The sequence below is a fragment of the Papaver somniferum genome, chromosome 1 (assembly GCF_003573695.1).
Source record: "Papaver somniferum cultivar HN1 chromosome 1, ASM357369v1, whole genome shotgun sequence".
NCBI classification, from domain to species: Eukaryota; Viridiplantae; Streptophyta; class Magnoliopsida; order Ranunculales; family Papaveraceae; genus Papaver; species Papaver somniferum.
In genome coordinates this window covers 243,590,068-243,608,557 of record NC_039358.1, presented here as the reverse complement: position 1 = coordinate 243,608,557, position 18,490 = coordinate 243,590,068, and the positions used below count along the sequence as shown (strand labels likewise).

The 18,490-nt window shown below is 35.9% G+C and overlaps 2 protein-coding genes across 2 annotated transcripts; one reads left to right on the top strand and one right to left on the bottom strand.

Moving 5' to 3' along the window:
- The first annotated feature begins 9,913 nt into the window (after nt 1-9,913).
- On the top strand, nt 9,914-15,702 carry LOC113322613 (DNA (cytosine-5)-methyltransferase DRM2-like). Its single transcript, XM_026570743.1, has 8 exons — nt 9,914-10,928; nt 11,577-11,630; nt 11,727-11,925; nt 12,026-12,072; nt 12,358-12,466; nt 13,092-13,855; nt 14,890-15,094; nt 15,201-15,702. The coding sequence occupies exons 2-8, from the start codon at nt 11,628-11,630 to the stop codon at nt 15,245-15,247; spliced, it is 1,374 nt and encodes a 457-aa protein (XP_026426528.1). The 5' UTR covers nt 9,914-10,928; nt 11,577-11,627; the 3' UTR covers nt 15,248-15,702.
- A 481-nt stretch (nt 15,703-16,183) lies between these two features.
- LOC113275245 (histone-lysine N-methyltransferase, H3 lysine-9 specific SUVH4-like) lies at nt 16,184-18,490 on the bottom strand. Its single transcript, XM_026524720.1, has 11 exons — nt 18,378-18,490; nt 18,259-18,286; nt 17,935-18,021; nt 17,693-17,830; nt 17,561-17,610; nt 17,375-17,466; nt 17,129-17,285; nt 16,906-17,014; nt 16,590-16,808; nt 16,374-16,544; nt 16,184-16,294 (listed from the first exon to the last, which is right to left on the bottom strand). Exons 1-11 carry the CDS (start codon nt 18,488-18,490, stop codon nt 16,184-16,186), a joined length of 1,275 nt encoding a protein of 424 aa, XP_026380505.1.

The following is an 18,490-nucleotide window of genomic DNA, read 5'->3' as shown; positions in this document are numbered from 1 at the left end:
ACACCTAAGCCAAGCATACACCATCAAATTAAATAACAACCAATTAATTCAAATCATATTTCAATTTTAAATTAATGTAAAAGTCGTAAAAAAGAATTAAATGAAATTACCCCAAGTATGAAGTTTGGCCTCCTCCGTCGTCCCAGTGTTGGGTATTAGCTCATCATAGTAAAAATGCTCTCAAAGTATTTAATTATGGCTCAATAAAGGTGTACAAATGATGAAATGGAGAAAATAATGAAAATCCGGTGTTTGCGACGTTTATAATTGTTGCAAACACCGTTACAAAGAACGATAAAACTGAAGTGATGTAGTCGCGTTTTAAGACCCACAGCCGTTGTAACTACGACTGTTCATAAACTACGGTTCTTGCTAGTCTGTTCTTCGTGTTCTTCATCTTCATCAGCAGCAGAAACAGAGTTTGATCAACTCTTGATTTCTGCTTCTGTGGCTCTCCTCTCTTCTCCCAACTCTCGACACTCATTCTAGTAGACCCAAAGATCATATTTATACTCAAAGACACGCTGAAATCCCTCGCCATAACTCCAAATAATTCGTCTTTACTCGGCAGTGAATAACATTATTTTTGAATATTTTCTTACCAGATTTGGAATTTCACACGTAAACTTCCTCCCAGCACGCTCCAAATCGATTTATCACGACCCAAAGTGTTGCTCGAGCCATCAAACATGAGCAGAACACTTCCAGAACTCTCCATAATGCGTGATTATCTTATCCCTGTGTGTATGTGTCTGTTTTGAGCTCGTGAATTGTCTAGAAAATTGTAGCCAATTCTGGGATAAACGAACACTCACACTAGCTTACTTATGTCATATCACAACTTCCCACCAAATTTCAGCGATTGAATCGCACTAGAACACCTTCGTTTTCTCGATCACAAATCTGCCAGTTTTGAATATATTTTTCCCGCCAAAAAGATGCTTTTGAATTTAAAGAGAAGACGGATGCCCCTTAACTAGAGCTTGGGTGCGAATAGCAATTCGGGTGGAAATAGTAATTTTTGGGTGGAAATAGTAATTTTTATGGGTTCCTCCGGGACATTTCTGGGACGCTTCTGGTGCATTTCTGGTGTGCCATTAGTAATTTTCTCCTGGGTGTAAAACGCTACTTTTCGAGCCCATTTCGCCGCAAGGGATTATTTCTCTAAAAATTCCTACAAAGACATAAAATAACGAAATTAGTACAAAATCGAGTGCCAACAATATATAGTATTGAGATCAAATTAGACACAAAAATGTGTCTATCACTACCCAACACCATCGTGATCTTGAAGTCTACGAAACTTGGGTTAAGAAAGATCGTAGTGCACGCCACACTATGTTGAGTAGCATGCACAATGATCTTATTGGAGAATATGAGGATTTCCTACTTCCAAGCAAATGTGGGACCAGCTAAAATTTGACTTTTGTGGTACGTCCACCACTAGACTTTGCAGCTTAGTGTTGAAATTTGAGGTCTACCGAAAGGATTCCAAGCATTCAATGACAGAACATCTAAGAAGGATGTCGTCAATCATTCGTGAGTTGAAATCTGCTGGGAATGTTCTAAGTGATGAACACCAAGTTTTAGCTGTGATAAGGTCATTACATGATTCTTGGGTACATATGAAGCAAATTCTGACTCATAATGAAAGCATCAAGAATTTCTCTAACATCTCTCGACACGTTGAGCTTGAAGCTGAGCGCCAAGAGGCGACACGTGTGGCTACCTTTTATGCTCAAGGTGAGTGCAAACCACAAGGGAAGCGCAAGAAAAATAGCCAAAGGGATGATGAAAAGGCAGAAAAACCAGCTAAGCGTCGTTGTGGCAAGCGTGCTGGAAAAAGAGACAAATCTAAGACGAAATGCTATAACTGTGGAAACAAAGGAAACTTTGGCCGTGAGTGCACTGAGCCGAAAAAGGTACTTTGTTCATTTAACTCTGTTTACACATCTGTGTGTTCACATGTAATGGTTGCTCATTCTCTCCCTGAATGGATTGAAGATACGAGAGCAACAAAACATGTGGCTCGAGATCGAGCGGGGTTCGTAGATTATCGACGTATTTCACGTGGTACATATAGAGTTTATATGGGCAGTGGCACATGTGAGGATGCTATGAGAATTGGCACATATCAGCTCTCTATGCGCTCTGGACGCATTTTAACACTTCACGATGTGTTATACGTACCAGGAATTCATCATAATATACTTTCAGTTATTTCTGTTCTTAGTTTAGGGTACTCTTTTAAAATAGAAGACGGTAGGTTGGACATATTCTTTTATGGTACTTTGTTTGGACATGGTTATCTATGTAATAATTTCTTTAAATTAGACTTGTTTAATTCTGATTTTAGTGTCTGACGCTAGTAGTAGTAGTGTTATTGACTGTGTAACTTGGCATGCTAGACTAGGACATATCGGGGAAGATAGGATGACTCGGTTAGCTCGAGAAGGCCATCTTGGCTCACTCGCTAAAGTTTCCTTACCCGTATGTGAACCTTGTCTAGAAGGAAAAGCTTGTACAAAACCTTTTGAGATGGTACATTCTGATATTTGTGGACCTATGAATGTTAAAGCTAGACATGGTTATTCTTATTTTCTCACATTTATTGATGATTATACGCGATTTGGTTATGTATATTTGATTGCTCACCCCTACGAAGCCTTGGATTGTTTCAAGCGCTTTTTTGCACAAGTTGAGAATCAAACTGGGAAGAGTTTGAAGACTCTTCGTACTGACCGTGGACGCGAATATTTATCCTATATGTTCAGGTAATTTTGTGAGAGTAAGGGAATAACTAGACAGCTTACTATTCCAAATACTCCGCAACAAAATGGTGTTGCACAGAGAAGGAATATGACATTATTAGATATGGTTAGATCAATGATAACGCAATCCAACCTCCCAATATCTTTCAGGGTGGGATGCTATTATTACTGCGGCCTACATTTTGAACTGTGTCCCAACTCAATCGGTTCCTTCTACGCCATATGAACTTTGGAAAAGCGGAAAACCTAATTTAGGTAATTTGTACCCATGGGGTTCAGCTGGTTATATGTTCACAATGCTTCTCATGTGTATGGAAAGATACGTCCTAGAGCAAGAAAGCTTGTCTTTATAAGATATTTTGATTGCTCAAAACGATATTTGATGTATGGTGAACATCCAAGTGGAGGGATGACTGAGATAGATTCAAGAGATATTTTTTTCATTGAAAATGATTTTCCTTGAATCAGTGACATTAACAAAAACTTGGAACTCTTTGAAATAGAAGAGAGTGAAGATATCTTACCATCTTCGAGCGAAGGTATATAATTAGTTTCTCAACCTATAATCGCTGAAGATAGTGGGAGTGGTCTACATCCTAGTGGGAGTGAATCGCTAGAGACACGAGTTTTTGTTACCGGTCCAGGAGTCATCGTAACCATCCATTTTGTTCTTTTGTTAATAAGCTTTTGTTACCGATCCATGAGGTCCTTGATATTTTAATCTGTCATAATATCTCAAAATTTGTCTTGTTACGTATACATGGTATTGGGATCCCAGCGGCACCTTCGTCCTTTGGTCTTTGTTGTTTGAGGAACTTCAGGAAAAAGGTTGTTGCACTTGCAAGTTACTTATGGATGACCACTACGGCTGCATGATTGAGGAATTCTTTGATCCAAGTGCAATGTTGTGCGATAGAGATGATGATGTTGTACTTGGTGAGTTTATCAAGTGGCCCAAGACCTATATGACTACTGTAGGAGAGCGATTAAGTTAGAGTTTTAGTGACAACAGATTGATTACTTTTCTAATTTTCAGGATGTAACTTGGAGTTGGAGTTGTTAGGATATGTCCTCCGATTTATGTTTGAATATTTTATTTTGTTTTAGAAAATAATTATAAATTTAATTAATAAAGTCAATTTGTTTAAGTCAATTTTCTTTTTTAATTTGGGTGAGTTTCTGATACACCGAATATAATTGAACGTATTTCATGTTTCCTATTGAATTTCGGGTTCCCAAAATCTAAATGCAAAAATCCGAAAAAAATGACGGAACTGGCTCGTTAGAATTGGCAATTTTTATAAATGAAAATACCTCGAACTATAATGGGTACGAACCATTATTTTATCTAACATATAACAACCGTAATTTTTAATGGCATGCATTAACCGTTATTATTTTTCAAAAATAATTTGTGATTCAAAAATAATAACCGTAAATCTGTGATTCAAAAATAATAACCATGATTCTTTTATGACAAAAATCAACTGTTATTTTATGTTACATACAATAACCGTGATACTTAATAACAACTTTTGGACGTGATTTTAAATCACAAATTTTATACTTCATACTTAATAACGTTACTTGTTTGTCATTTATAAAGAGTCACACCAAATAAATAACGGTTCGAATAACAGATGAAAACCGTGATAAACCATGTTTTATAACATACTTCATTAGTCATTTATAGCCCCTTCTGGACTAGTGAAAAGTTGTAAATTGTTAGTACTTTCTGATACAAATTCAGGTTTAAATGTGCTATCAATTTAATTTTTTGATTAATATACGGTTTTAAAGCAAATATTAATTTATATGTGATTCAGCTTTTATTTTTTCTAGATTCAGCTGAATCAGCTTTCGATTCGGCTAAATTAATTTCGTATTTTTTTTATATAATATGTTCAACATAAAGGTCTGCTTTTATCAGTAATAGTGAATAGACTATCTGAGGAAGACGTTTCTGAAAAGATTCAATGGCTCCCAGCCGCAGTCGTTTCCAGAAAAAAGTCTACAGATTTGGGGCTCCCAGAAGCAGTCCTTTTTAGTGATTATAAGGCTTTTTCTGGCAGACTTTTTATTTTGATTTTCCACTAGTGTTTGTTGATTATGGATGAATTCAATGTTCTACGCGTGAAGCTTTATTCATAATACAAATCTATTGAGAGTTTTTATCATCATCGTTTGTCTTTACCATATCTAGGGTTTAGGAGTAATTATTAGATTGATTTGGGATGCATACTAGATTAGTCTATTGATTGTTCTATCGCTAGTAGAAGTTATGTGATAAGTAATCGTCGATTAACTCTCTACACAAGTAGAAATCGCGAGACCTTCCAGATGGATTCTGTGGAGAAATCGTGTGTGAAGACAACACCAGCAAGTAAACCTTGATCTAAGAGTTTAACTACTGGGATCAACCTAAATTCACAAAGCTTAAGGTATTCGATTGGATTACACATTGAGTGATCTACTACTTGGTGGTTCGTCAGATAGAATCTGGTAGCCGAGAACTTCCGTATCCAGTGATTGAAGGAGTTTTGCGGATAACACTAATTTAGATGTTGTTCTACGGTTGGTGATGCATGATTCTAGCGAAAGATAGATAAGTATTATAATCCTATTAACGCTTGGTAACGGCAAAGGATTCCTTATTCATCCCTTTCTTCTTTATTGCCTTTTTATCTATCTCACAACCAAACCCCTTTTGTTATTTACTTTATTTTGATATTTCAAATAACCTATCAATTACACAGCTCTCTGTGGGAACGATCTCTTACTACCGCTATATTACCAGTTAATTAGTGGGAAATATCTTTATTAATTTGTTGTGCCTACGACATCCCATCATTATGTCGATGTCTTATATACGAAGTTCAAAAGATAGGCGTTATACTTCATATTGTATTTCTTAATACTATGTCTAACTAGAGTATAATCATTCACAGCTTCGCAATTATGTTTTCAATATGCACGACTTGAAAGATACGTTAGGGAATGAAACTGTTCAAGTCAAATATTACTAACCTCAAGAGGAAGGATGATGTCGTCGTTGTAGCTCCTTACTTCTTCGCTTCTTCAATTCTTCACGTAATACTTGTATTGTCTCATATCCTAATACTTTCAAGCTAACCTATACGAAGTTGACTCTAGTACATAGTCAAGCGACCCTTTAAATGAGTTTTGATTCACTAAAATATGACAACCAAACTTGAAATAACAATGATGGTGATTTTCACAGTGGTTGTAGAAGTGGTGTGCATCCATGACCCGTCAAGAAGAGCTAACAACATATGGGATCTGGGTATACAGTTCCAACAGGTTGCAAACATACTACTTTCTAGCATACATGGATCATATGCTAGGACCTACTAGAAATGTTAATATTAGTAAGGGTAATAATGTAATTCCACCACTTCGGTTACGAATATGTTATCTTGGTTGGGTCAACGTTTGACTTGACCGGTTAATGTACACCCTTGATATTTCATAACCGACTATCACTGAGTATATATCTATATCTTACAAAAAAAAATGTTTAGATACATCGTGTTTTTAATACATGAGACTCATTTTATCATTAAATTAATATTAACACACAACTTAAATACATTAGAATATTACGAATATGTTAACATTTAATTACTGGATCACCTTATAGTTCAAGATATCCAAACAAACGTTAAAATGAAATCGCAATATTATATATGCATTAACTGGACTTGGAGGTGGCAAGGTAAATCTTATGAGAAGTGAGATTTTTTTTTGTGTGTGGAGCATAACTGAGATATATATATACAGTTATACACGCATGATACTACTTAAATGATTGGGCGTTGGCTTTTGGATGATGTATATAGCTAAATTTTACAATGTATGCATGAACATTATTTTGGCTTGAAACAAAACAGAATACGATTTCCCATTGAACAAGATTGAAAAGTAGAAAAAAGATTTACATCAATCATATATCAATTAAAATAGTGTCGTTATGGAACGATTTATTTATAGTACACTATCATGAAATAATCATGGTAAAATCTGCGTTAATCTGTGGGTTATTTCTAATACACTATTATAAAATAATCATGGCAATTCATATTGTTATTATTTTTTTATTAAAAGAAAACCCAGGGAGGGGTATTCATTGATCAAATAAAAAATAGAATACACAAAGAGGGACATAAGACCTTCAATCCAAAAGAAAGAATAAAAGAAAAGAAAAATGAACAAAATAGAAAAAGTTACATACATTGATAGGTAAGAAGCTCATCCATGTCTCTTCTTTAAGTTATTTCTTTGTATATTCAGCTGGAAAGAAATCGACCAGGCATAGAAAATTTCTCTGTTACGATTTCTATATGATTACAAATAATCGAACCTTGAACGAAGTAAGCGATTTCTAATATTTTCATTTAGGAAAACATCCAAACCCCATATTTTTTCTTCTACATCTTGACTGATCCACAAATGAGCCTCTTATAACTTGTTGATGTTTTTTTCATAATTATAATATTCTTTATAAGATCATCATGAAGAAATAATAGTGGATGGTAAAGCAGCCATTTAATCCACCGGTATGTACGGGACATGAATTCAAACTCGCACAATTGAATGAGAAGAAAGATCACCTGGATAACTATTATGAAGAATGCATCCCTGGTGATAAGGCTTGGTTTTGGGAACGTGAATACAATATCCACGTAGAAGGTTATAACTCTATGGCTTGGTTTTGGGAACGTGAATACAATATCCACGTAGAAGGTTATAACTCTATGTTGAACGTTATTAGCATGTATAACCCTTCAATATTAATCGTGAATCAAGCATCCATGTACTCGACCTTATATGCGATCGTATGTAAACGTTTTGTAACGATGTGCATATATGACCAAGCAAGAGGAGATTAAAACTCTCGGAGTTTTCTCTTCAGTTTAAACGGATTGCCAAACCAGTTCCAGTGGATATGTATCTTATGCGTAGACCTGGAGGAAGATGCCCAATTGGTTCTGGAATATTTCTTCCCCTTGGATAGGATTCTGTTTAAAATATGGTTTCATGTATGATACCGAGTTTAATATTTTTTTAATCACTTTTTATTGATCACTATATTCTTCAAATAAGTTATTCAGTGGTTTTGATGAAGTTCATTTTCTTTTTGAAAGCATGTTGTTAACGCTGTAAGACATGATGTGGCAGCACTGCGTCGCACTTAGCCTCCAACATGGTTCAGTTTTCTACCGCCTACACATAACATAACTTTCTCCAGAAAAATGTTGTTTTTGTTATATTTGGCCATTACATGACATCTTTAACATCCTTGATTCCTGAACTGATCGGCGCAATTGAAATTACATTACAGTACATGATGGGAGATCAGGATTAAGATAAGCTTCAAAAAGTCACTAGTACTACAAATCCAATTAGAAAGACCGTAATCGTGAACGTACGTTTTAAAGTGTCCCATTTCAACCAGTAGCTGACAGAATGTTCCAACATCACATGACAGCGATCCACATTTCGTTGCACCTCTTTAAACAGAAGTATTGCGACTTCCATGAATTTTTACAGTAAAATGGAAGAACTTCGTATTTCTCTCCGCATTTTCATTCTGTTGAATGCAAGATTTATCTTTCTAAAATAAATCATTTACGTCAATAAGTTTTTCACTTTTTAGCATAAGATTTTTCCAAAGAGATGACTTGTGAAGTAGTACCTTTACATAATGTTTTTGTTTGATCAGAATTCGAAGATTGACACTTGTTTCGGAAATAATAGAAACGCTTCTATTCTGTTTTCCAAACACCGGATCACTCTTAAAAAATTAATCTTAGGTATACGTGGTAACCAATGCAATGGAAAATTTGTAAGGGACCATATATTAATTTTTTAACTCCGTAATTACGAGCTCGTCGATGACTTTACTAAAATTAAACTACTTTGAAATACAATCGAAGATCCTTGGCGAATATTTATTTTGGAGTTTAGAAAGGGGAAGTCTTTCGATCAAAGATCCTTGTGTGATCTCCAGTCCAACCTCACTTACAGGGTGTTTGAGTTCACCATGAGAGGTTAATTTTCAACTTAAATAATTGGAAAAGTCATACGTTAGTTAGGTGACGCAGTTTCAGGAGTGACTTCTAACAACAAAAGAGTTAGAAACTTTTGAGATTTTGATATTTTTCTAGATATGGGTCCTGGAACTAATATGAGAACGATGATGCATATTTTGAATTATGAAATAATTGTTTCAAGTTGAGGTTGGATCACAATGTAAATTTAACCGACAATGTAAATTTGGGATGCAAAGACTAATTTTGGATCCCTAACACACGTGACAATTTATTATCTGCAAGGTAGATTTTTGGTCATACAACATATTTGAGTGACATAATGTAAATCATCCGTTGAAGATTTTTGGCTTGTATTGCAGATTTTTTTTTTTTGATAAAAAAATCCTAGGATTAACTCAGTTAAAATTCCTAGGATTATCTTGTTTTAAAGTCCATATAATGTTTGGTATTACCCGCAGAATCTTAAATTTACATATGTATGCGATTTAAAGTTAAAAAAAAAGTGGATCCATAAATCCCTTGATAAGTTTCCCAACAAATCTTAGGGAGGAGTGGTCGGATTCCATATGAAGGATTTGCTAGAAAACTGGTTTTTGTGGGAAATGTGATTCCAGGGATTTGAGCAATTAAACATAGCGAAAGAAATGTAATTCAACCAAATTCCACAAACCCATAAATTTCATCCTTAAAATTATACATCCAAACACACCATTAAGTAATTGGAAAAATAATATGTTAGTTTGGCGACACGGTGGTTCCAGGAGTGACTTCTAACAAAAAGAGTTAAAAACTTTTGTGAGCTATTTACATTTTCTAAATGTGGAAGCTAATAGCAATGATGTAGATTCTGGATCACGAAATAACGATTTCTGGTTGATTGGTTAATTTTGGATCACGACGTAGATTTTAACCCACAATGTAAATTACGGGCTGCAAAGACTAATTTTGGATCACTAGCACACGTGACAATTTATTACCAGCAATGTGAAAAATAAATAAAAATAACTCTTTCCTCTCTAATAACCGTATTTTCCCAAAAATTATCCAGAAACGTCCTTCTTCACCATCGCCATCTTTCTAATCTAGATTTGCTCGGTTCAACCGGGTTGATCTAGGGAATCTTAGTAAGTATATATTTTAATAGTATGTAATTACTATCAATAAAACCAATCCCTGTTTAGGTGATTATTATGTTTCTTTTATGTCTTATTTAATTTTATATCTGATTGTCTGTACTAGACAATTGGATTTCGTATTATATATTGCAATTTCATGCAGCCTTCTAGGCGTTTCCAATAATTCTTATAATCGTTTCAAACACATATTTGAGGGCGATCTACATCGACTTGACGAAAATCTACATGTGGATCCTTGGCGACAAGATTTGATCACGATTTTGATCAATTGTGCTGATTACTCCCCTTTAGGAGCATCTTGTCTTATTGAAGACAATAATTTCTCAATTAAGAAGAATATTAAAGAAATTTTCAAATGGTGGATTATGAATTCTCAGACCATCTCTCAATCGAATTCTTCAATGAAATACATGAATATAATGCTTTTGTATTTTAGTATTTGTTTCATGTATTTCAATTTGTATGTTGTGTATCTCTTTGATGTTAATTGAATGTATTCATGGCTTCCATTTGGTCATAGTAACCCTTCTAACCTCATTAAATGAGGCATTTAAAATAAAAGTTCGGGGCAGTAACCCCCGATTCTTTCAAAAGAAAGAAAAAAAGATTACCAGCAAGGTGGATTTTTGGTCGTATAACATATTTAAGTGACATAATGTCAATTATCCGCTGAAGATTTTTGGGTTGTATTGCAGATTTTTCTGACTGTAGGACGCATCCCTTCGACCAAAAAAGGTCCTGGTAAAATTTTGGCCTCGTCTTTACTCCAAAATCTTTCCATTTTTCTCTCTACTTTTTCAGTCTCAGTATCAGCCTCGCCACCACTAGTACTCTGTCCTCTCCTCACTCTCTCTCTCTACGAACCCCAATTCTCTCGTTGTCGTCTAGAGAGAGATAGAGGCGGAGATTACAAAGTCTAGGGTTCTTCAAATCTCAAGTTTGTCAAGGTAAAATCTGTGCTTTCATGAAAATTTCTATCAATTTTTTTCCTTTTTCTACATTGTTTCTTCTTGTTTTGCATTTAGGGTTTTTAACGATTTCAAGACCTAGAAATGGGTTTTCTCATTTGATAAAACTCTGGGTTTTTTCTGCAGTTTCACTAAAATTCATCCCATGCACCCTTGAACTGTTTGTAAAAAGACCTCAGAGAGGTGCCTTTGGACTTGATTTCATGGGTTTTAGTTTAGTTTGCAAAAGCTTATTTTTTTAAAAGTTACACTGAAATCCGGGGTTTGGTTAGATGTGTATGCATGGCTTTGATTGTGTGAAACTTTTCTTCAATTCTAAGTTTTTGAATGCAATGGAGTGGTGCAGAAATTTCAACTGAGCAAATCTTTTAGTTGTAGAAGAGGGTTGCAGTGTGATGAATGTAGTATCGGATATGGGTGAACAAGGCTCTATTGAAGAGGGTTTGATAGAAGTGTAGTAGTACTGAATATGGGATTAGATAGATGTATGGCTCTATACAATGTCGATCGCCTAGTGTATGTCTGTATATTAAGTTGAAAGTAAATAGAAGGACCAAATTTTATAATGTCAATTGCTTGTTTATGCAGTTACACTAATATTCGGATTCTTTTTGTTCTATGCAACAGGTACATTGTATCGACAAGGAGGGGAATTAGTGAATTACATTCGCCTTTAAAATGGTGGGTGAAATTTGGTGTTTGGGTGTTTCTCTTTTTTCTCTATTCTTTCATTGTTATGTTGATTGTTACATCCTCATTGTATTTTTGTTTGTTTAGGATAATGGAAACTCGAGTGATAGCTGGAGTTTTGAGGATGAAGATGACGAACCTCAGTCATCGACCTACGCCTGTTCAAATGGTACTCTTCCTCACGGTGGAGCTAGTTCTTCAAACCCAGGACGGTCCAAGACAATATCTTACTTTACTTCAATGGGTTTCGCAGAAGAATTAGTGCTGAAAGTAATTGCTGAAAATGGTTTGTACATACCCTCCTCATACAATGATTCTAATAGTTTCTGGATTAAGTGGCTAATTTTATAAAATTTCTCTCAAGAACTTCATCTTTGTACATGCAGGAGAAGGGAACGAAGGAAGGATACTGGAAACTCTCCTTTCATATAAAGTGAGTCGGATATTTGGTTAAACCAGTATGTTGAAGCTGAAATTTCTTTGATATTCAATTTGTTTGATACATTTAGTTGAACCTTTTATGGTAGTATTCGAGGAATTAAACTTGATTATAGAATGAGTCCCTTTCTGCAGTAATTTTGTATTGAATGAGTCCCTTTATGCAGTAATTTTATATTAAACTTGATTATACATTTCCTGTATTCAATGAGTCCCTTTCTGCAGTAATTTTGTAGTTACTTTCTTAAATCAACCTATCTTGCGCCCATTACTTTTGCAGGAGATTGAAGAGTCTTCGCCACATCTTTCCGAAAAGGATAGGAAGATGTTGGAGTTAGTGGAGATGGGCTTCCACATTGACGAAGTCTCGTCAGCTATTAATGCATGTGGTACATATTCCAGCCATTAAGTTTTCGGTGGTGTTATGATCTTTAACTTGTACTCAAGAATCCTGTGATGAGTCATCCTTTGTAGCTTCCTTGTGTCATTTCTGCATCTCCATGATTCATACCTCACTAAGATTAATCCAAGTATTCTTAATAGCTAACTGGGCTGTTCTATAAGGGACTCGCAACCATGCATTGTCTTCTAGTTCTGATCAGCAAGAGTAGGTTGAGCTACGTTACGCCAACTTAGATTTGACTCTTGTATTCACAGATGTCAAGAAACTACAGAGTAGGTTGAGCTGCAATGACACTCTGTGTGTGCTGCTCAACACTTTGCTGAACCCATTTCAGACCCAGATGGAGGATTTTCTGTGATAGTCCAGTGACTGATCATTCCTAATTGTCAATCTGGCGAGACTGAATCTAGCCAAGTTTTGTCTGGTTTTGTTCACCAGTCCCTTTAGAGTGAATTAGGGACTACAGACTTTCTCTAAGGCCACTACAATCCCTTTTCCTCGTATCCGCCTCTTCAGACCACACAAAGATCTTGATTGCTATCGCAAATTACTTTATGACACTCACACGCCACCTGTAAACTGACATATTTGTGAATTTGTTGCCATTGCAGATCCAGACACTTCAACCCATGAGCTTGTGGATCACATTTCTGCTGCCCAGATTGCAAAGGCCACTTCTCTTGAGATTCCAACGGTCGACAGTCCTCTGAATAGCAGGAAGAAGAAGTTGTTTGAACAGGAAGGTCAATGGGAAAGAGGCATTGGTTCTTGTAGAAGTAGTGGAAGGCCAGAAACGGAAAAGAGGATAAAACTATCCCGGGAAGCTGAAGATCCTCTGAAGCCAGCATTAAGTATGAGGCTTCCGGTTGCAGCTACTGGTGCTCCATACTTTTTTTTCGAAACTGGTGCGTCTTCCTACTTACACAACTTCAAACCTGAGTTTGTGGACTCGAAATCCTTCAGTGCAGTTTCAAACAGAAGAGCGTATGTTCATAACTTACCAACAGAAAACAGATTTCGCTTACTTCCTACTCCTCCACTTACAATTTTTAAAGCTTTACCACATACTGCTGATTGGTGGCCATGGTGGGATACAAGAGTTCAGTTTGGTTCTCTGGATACATGTAATGGTAGTTGTAAACCTACAGAGGTAATTAGAAGATCAATTGCAAACTGCAATGGGGCGCCAACTCCAAATGTTCAAAAGAGTATTGTTAATGAGTGTCAAAGATTCAACTTAGTATGGACTGGGAGAAACACGGTGTCGCCGCTTGAGCCGGAAGAATTAGAAAGGCTGTTGGGATATCCGGAGCACCATACTAGAGGTGGCGGAACCAGAACTGATAGGTATAAAGCTTTAGGCAATGCGCTTCAGGTTAGTAATCTTCCAATATTTATCTATTTGCTACTTTGTTTATCTTTCTTTTCTTTTCAATTTTGCTAAAAGAAACAGATAATGGATAAAAAATTCAGTGGTAACCACATAACAGCTGGTACAGATCTTCTTCTAGAACGATATGCGAACCTGAATTTGTCTTCCCTCATAGATTCATATAGAAGAAGCTGTCCAGAAGTTTAAATTTCTTAAGAACCTAGTACATAGAAGTCTTTAGCTGTGAATAGTATCTACATTGTCTACCAAAGCCCTGTAGAATGGTTTATCCTAAGTTATTTAACCTTGCTGTTGTGGATTAGTCAAGCCTTCAATAAAGAGGACTTGGCGATGAAAGTTTCAGTGCACTTTTAACTTCTGAGGCCGGAAAAACAGGTCAGATCCTTACATGTTCTCATTGGCAGTAAAAATAATTTTGTCTTTGCCCATGATTACCTAGTAGTTGATGAAGATCTTTGCTGGGGTTAAAGAATATGTGCAAGAGCCTGATTCAGTTAACCATATCTCAGATTTTGCCATCTAAACCTATAACTTCCTTGCATTGCATGTGATTGTGACCCAATTTGTGAATCAAGTGTTCAGGGCCTTTAAGTTTCTTATCGAAATTTTGAAGCTAGTTTTTTTCATCCATGATTTTGCTTGTCTTTAAGTTCAGAGTGTTCATGGTGCATTTGAAAATTCATGCCTGTCTTCTTACTTCTGTTATAACAAGGTAGCATGTTGAGTTAGATAAAGATTATCAGGAATCTGACCGTGATAATACTACTGCTCTCATGGATGTCACTATCTGATCCTTTTACTACTATAACCACTGCAACCTTCATACAAATTGGAAATACCTACTTGCTTTGTGTTTAAGGAACGAGACAACAGTGCTTCGTATAGATTTGCTATGCTATGTAACTTTCGTTTTTAGGCAAGGTTATTTGAATGTCTAACAACATTGTGGACTGAAGCTAGTCATTTTCAAAGTTTTCTTATTATTTTTGAATAACGAATTCTCGCTACTTTTGCAGGTAGACACAATAGCATACCATCTGTCCACACTGAAAGAAATTTTTCCAAATGGAATTTCTGTGCTTTCAATCTTACCTGGTATTGGAGGTGCTGAAATTGCCCTTACTCGTCTCGGCATTCAGTTGAACCTGGTTGTTACTGTTGAAAACTCCAAAGTGAATAGAGAAATATTTCGAAGTTGGTGGGAAAGCAATGACCAGAAAGGTAAACTTGTTGATTCCATTACAGATCTCCATACACTTACATCTCAGAAGCTAAAAGAATTAGTCAGTTCCTATGGGGGATTCGATCTAATTGTTGGAGGAACTAGGTGCAATGACAAGACAGGAAGCAGCCAGAGGGCCAGAGACTATCTAGAAGGGAACAACTCATGTGTTCTCGACGAGTATACCCGTATATTAGAAGAAGTTAAGCGTCTTATGGAGGCAAACTGACAGATTTTTCTTTATTGGGAGAAGTCGAATTTTTTGGAAGGCTTCTTAATCAATTGGCATTGAAATACAAATTTTCATTTGACAGAGTAGAATTTTGACTACAGAAAAGGGTACTAAACTTACTGTACAGGGTCAGAAAGAAATTTTAAGCAGCACAGGTACAATTTTATGGATAGAAGAGAAAACCTCGGTGTACAAACCTCGTTAAGCACATTCTTCCTTGATTATAACTTCTGTCCGGGTTTTGCAGATAAATCGTAGAATCTGCAAAACTCTCTTAATTTTTTTGTTTAATACTATTCGCACTTTCTTGTTCTTGACGATCTATTATGTTCTCCAAAAGTTTAAGTTTTAATGTTCAAAGGAGTGTCTCTGGCTCTGTAATTTACTGGATGTCTTGATCAGATTGAAACAGGGAACCTATTCTTGATTACTTTGGATAAAGGGAAAGTGATGCATCTTCTGTTTGTAGCTTCAGATAGTTGCTGAAGATGTTCAACAACAGCAACCTGGAGCAGGAGGAGATGCAATGTGTAGGAGTTTATCGCTATAGACTCTAGGACTGGCCATGTTCAAGAACAATGCTCCTCAGTTCAATTTTGTTTGCTGAAAGAGTGCAGTTCTGAGCATTACAACAACTAAAATTACCCTCCACTTCAAAATTATCAGAATGTAATTGAAAATAAAATAAAAATAAAAAAGTTAAAACAGAAATATTTTTACTGTCATGTCAGGCAGGTATAACAAAAGTAAAAGAAAAATACACAAGTAAAAAGAGAATTGGCCAGGGCCCAGGATAATGTTTTTTTTCCTGGCTTGCAGACAAGTCAAATTCAATCTTTTCCCGGCCAAGATTGACCTACATCAGGCGTCCTCGACATGTTTTGGCAGCACAGCGGCATTTCATCTTCTTTATAACGCCATTTACCTCAACACTGTCTATCTTGTAATTGTAATCATATGTGAGCTCCTGCATTAAACTCAAGGCACGATTTATTTAGTAAATGATAAAATGAGATGACAAATATGAAAAGAAAAAGAATATTTACCTCCATTGGAAGTATATCCCTATTTGTATCGGCGAATAACACTATTCTTGCTAAACTGACGTCACGGTGATCGCTCAAAACACTTTGGACGAATAAATTTGGTTTGCAGCTGTGATTGATGAAGCGAACATAGTTTCCAACCTTTTCCCCGTCTATGCAATACTTGGCCTTCTGCAAGGGAGAAAAAATAACATCAGTCAGTTATAAACTGAATACAGTAATTGTGAATATTGGGTTATCAGGAATAGGCCAGTAATAGTACCTTTGTTGTCTTGTTTTTCTCTGACGGAGGATATCAAAGAGGTACACATTCTCCAGTTCTTCATCTGCATCCTCATCCCTCCTGATCACCCCTACATATTCTCCAAGGTACGAGCCTTTAGGAATTAGATCCCTTGTTCTCACACCCCAAGCTTTATGTGGAGTATGGAAAACCTGTCAAAGAACATAGACACATACGTCGTAAATTAGGATTCTAGAAAAGTACGGACAAATCATTGTAAACGAAACAAAATATATGAGAAGCACAAACCTCAAGCTTGTATTTTAATCCACACTGTGTTACTTTGTTTCGACAACTAGAACCACAACCACAATGCTCTCCGCGTTCATATATTATTCGCTTCGTACTATTTCGCAATCTGAAACCAATGAATAAACTAGCATGTTAGACATGGACTGTTAATGCTGCCATGCACAAAGTTGAGTTACTGTGGAATTTATTTAAGGAATTCAAGCAGAAATATCAGGTTCACCTGCCATCCTGTACAGAACGATACGGATACTTCCCATTAGGCTGTGCACAAGGACAAGTCTTTGGATCAGAACAATCTCCTTGACATTTGCAGCCGAGGGTGGTTTTTGGTCTCTTGACATTTTTCGCGAATACAAGAGATTTGCTATACGTAAAATCTGTACATAAATAATTGATTTGGAAATCACAAATTAAGCAACGAAGATAAAGTATCCAAGCAAGCAATTCATGAAAGCATGAAACTTACTCGTGGGTTCAAATGGGCAATCACCACCATTATTGGTTGCTATGATCGGGATTTTTTCTGGATCCGCACTGGTAATATCATCGCAGCAAAGCCTTGTGTCGTATAAAACGAAAATCAAAATTAGCTCATGCTTTGAATAAACTAATTAAAAGAAAAGATTTTTTTCGGGAAATTGCTTGTCCATACCCTTCTATAGCATTGAGATCTCCAAAAGGATGGTTAAAAAGAAATCGATTCTGTAGTGTGATATTATCATCAAACAACCATTAAGAAAAAAAATTAAAATTCGTAAAATGAAATGAGGATAGGAATATAAACCTTGAGAGCAAGAATTCTATCCTCAAATTCCTGGCTACTTTGGCTGGTATAATACAGTTCTTCTTCAAACAACGTAGATAACACAACAATTGACGTTGCTATGGGAAAAGTATAATCTGCGTATTCTTCGTGCGGCAACTGATAATTAAACAAGTTATTGCAATATTATTAATCTTTATCAGTTCTTACTTCAAACCTGTCAAATGTATAAGAACAAATATATCAAAAGTCATCTTGGAAACCATAGTCCACTTCTTTAAAGCCGTGACTGTGAAATCCAACTGCTGCCATTTCTCCCCGTGACAAAAACTGATGGCCGATTCCAATCCCTGTATATGAAAACAAATGAAAGAAATTAACATGACTTGGATTTGTCAATTAACATACTTATCAACACCAAAAGATAGATCAGGGAGAATGCATGGAAGCAGACGTGGAAGGTCCCGAAGGCGTTTAGTTGGAAACAATATAGTGTTTTCCTCTCGCATCTAGCAAATTAAATGAAGTTTTGTGAATAACAAAATACAAAACTTAGCGTAAATACCAGTAAAGCGACGAAAAATTACCTCAGTGACTAGGACGATTATCGCCCTCCTGTAAAACGAAATTATTTATCAAAGTAAAAAGCAAAAACACAAAACATTAGTGAATTACCACGAAAAGCTGATTCAATTTATCAAAATACAAATTTCTTGTATTCTTGACAGGAATATATTCAATACTTCCTGTTTCTGATGCCGGCAGTGTTGATAATGATGATGATGAATTTTGTTCATTCATAATTACTTTTCCGGCCAT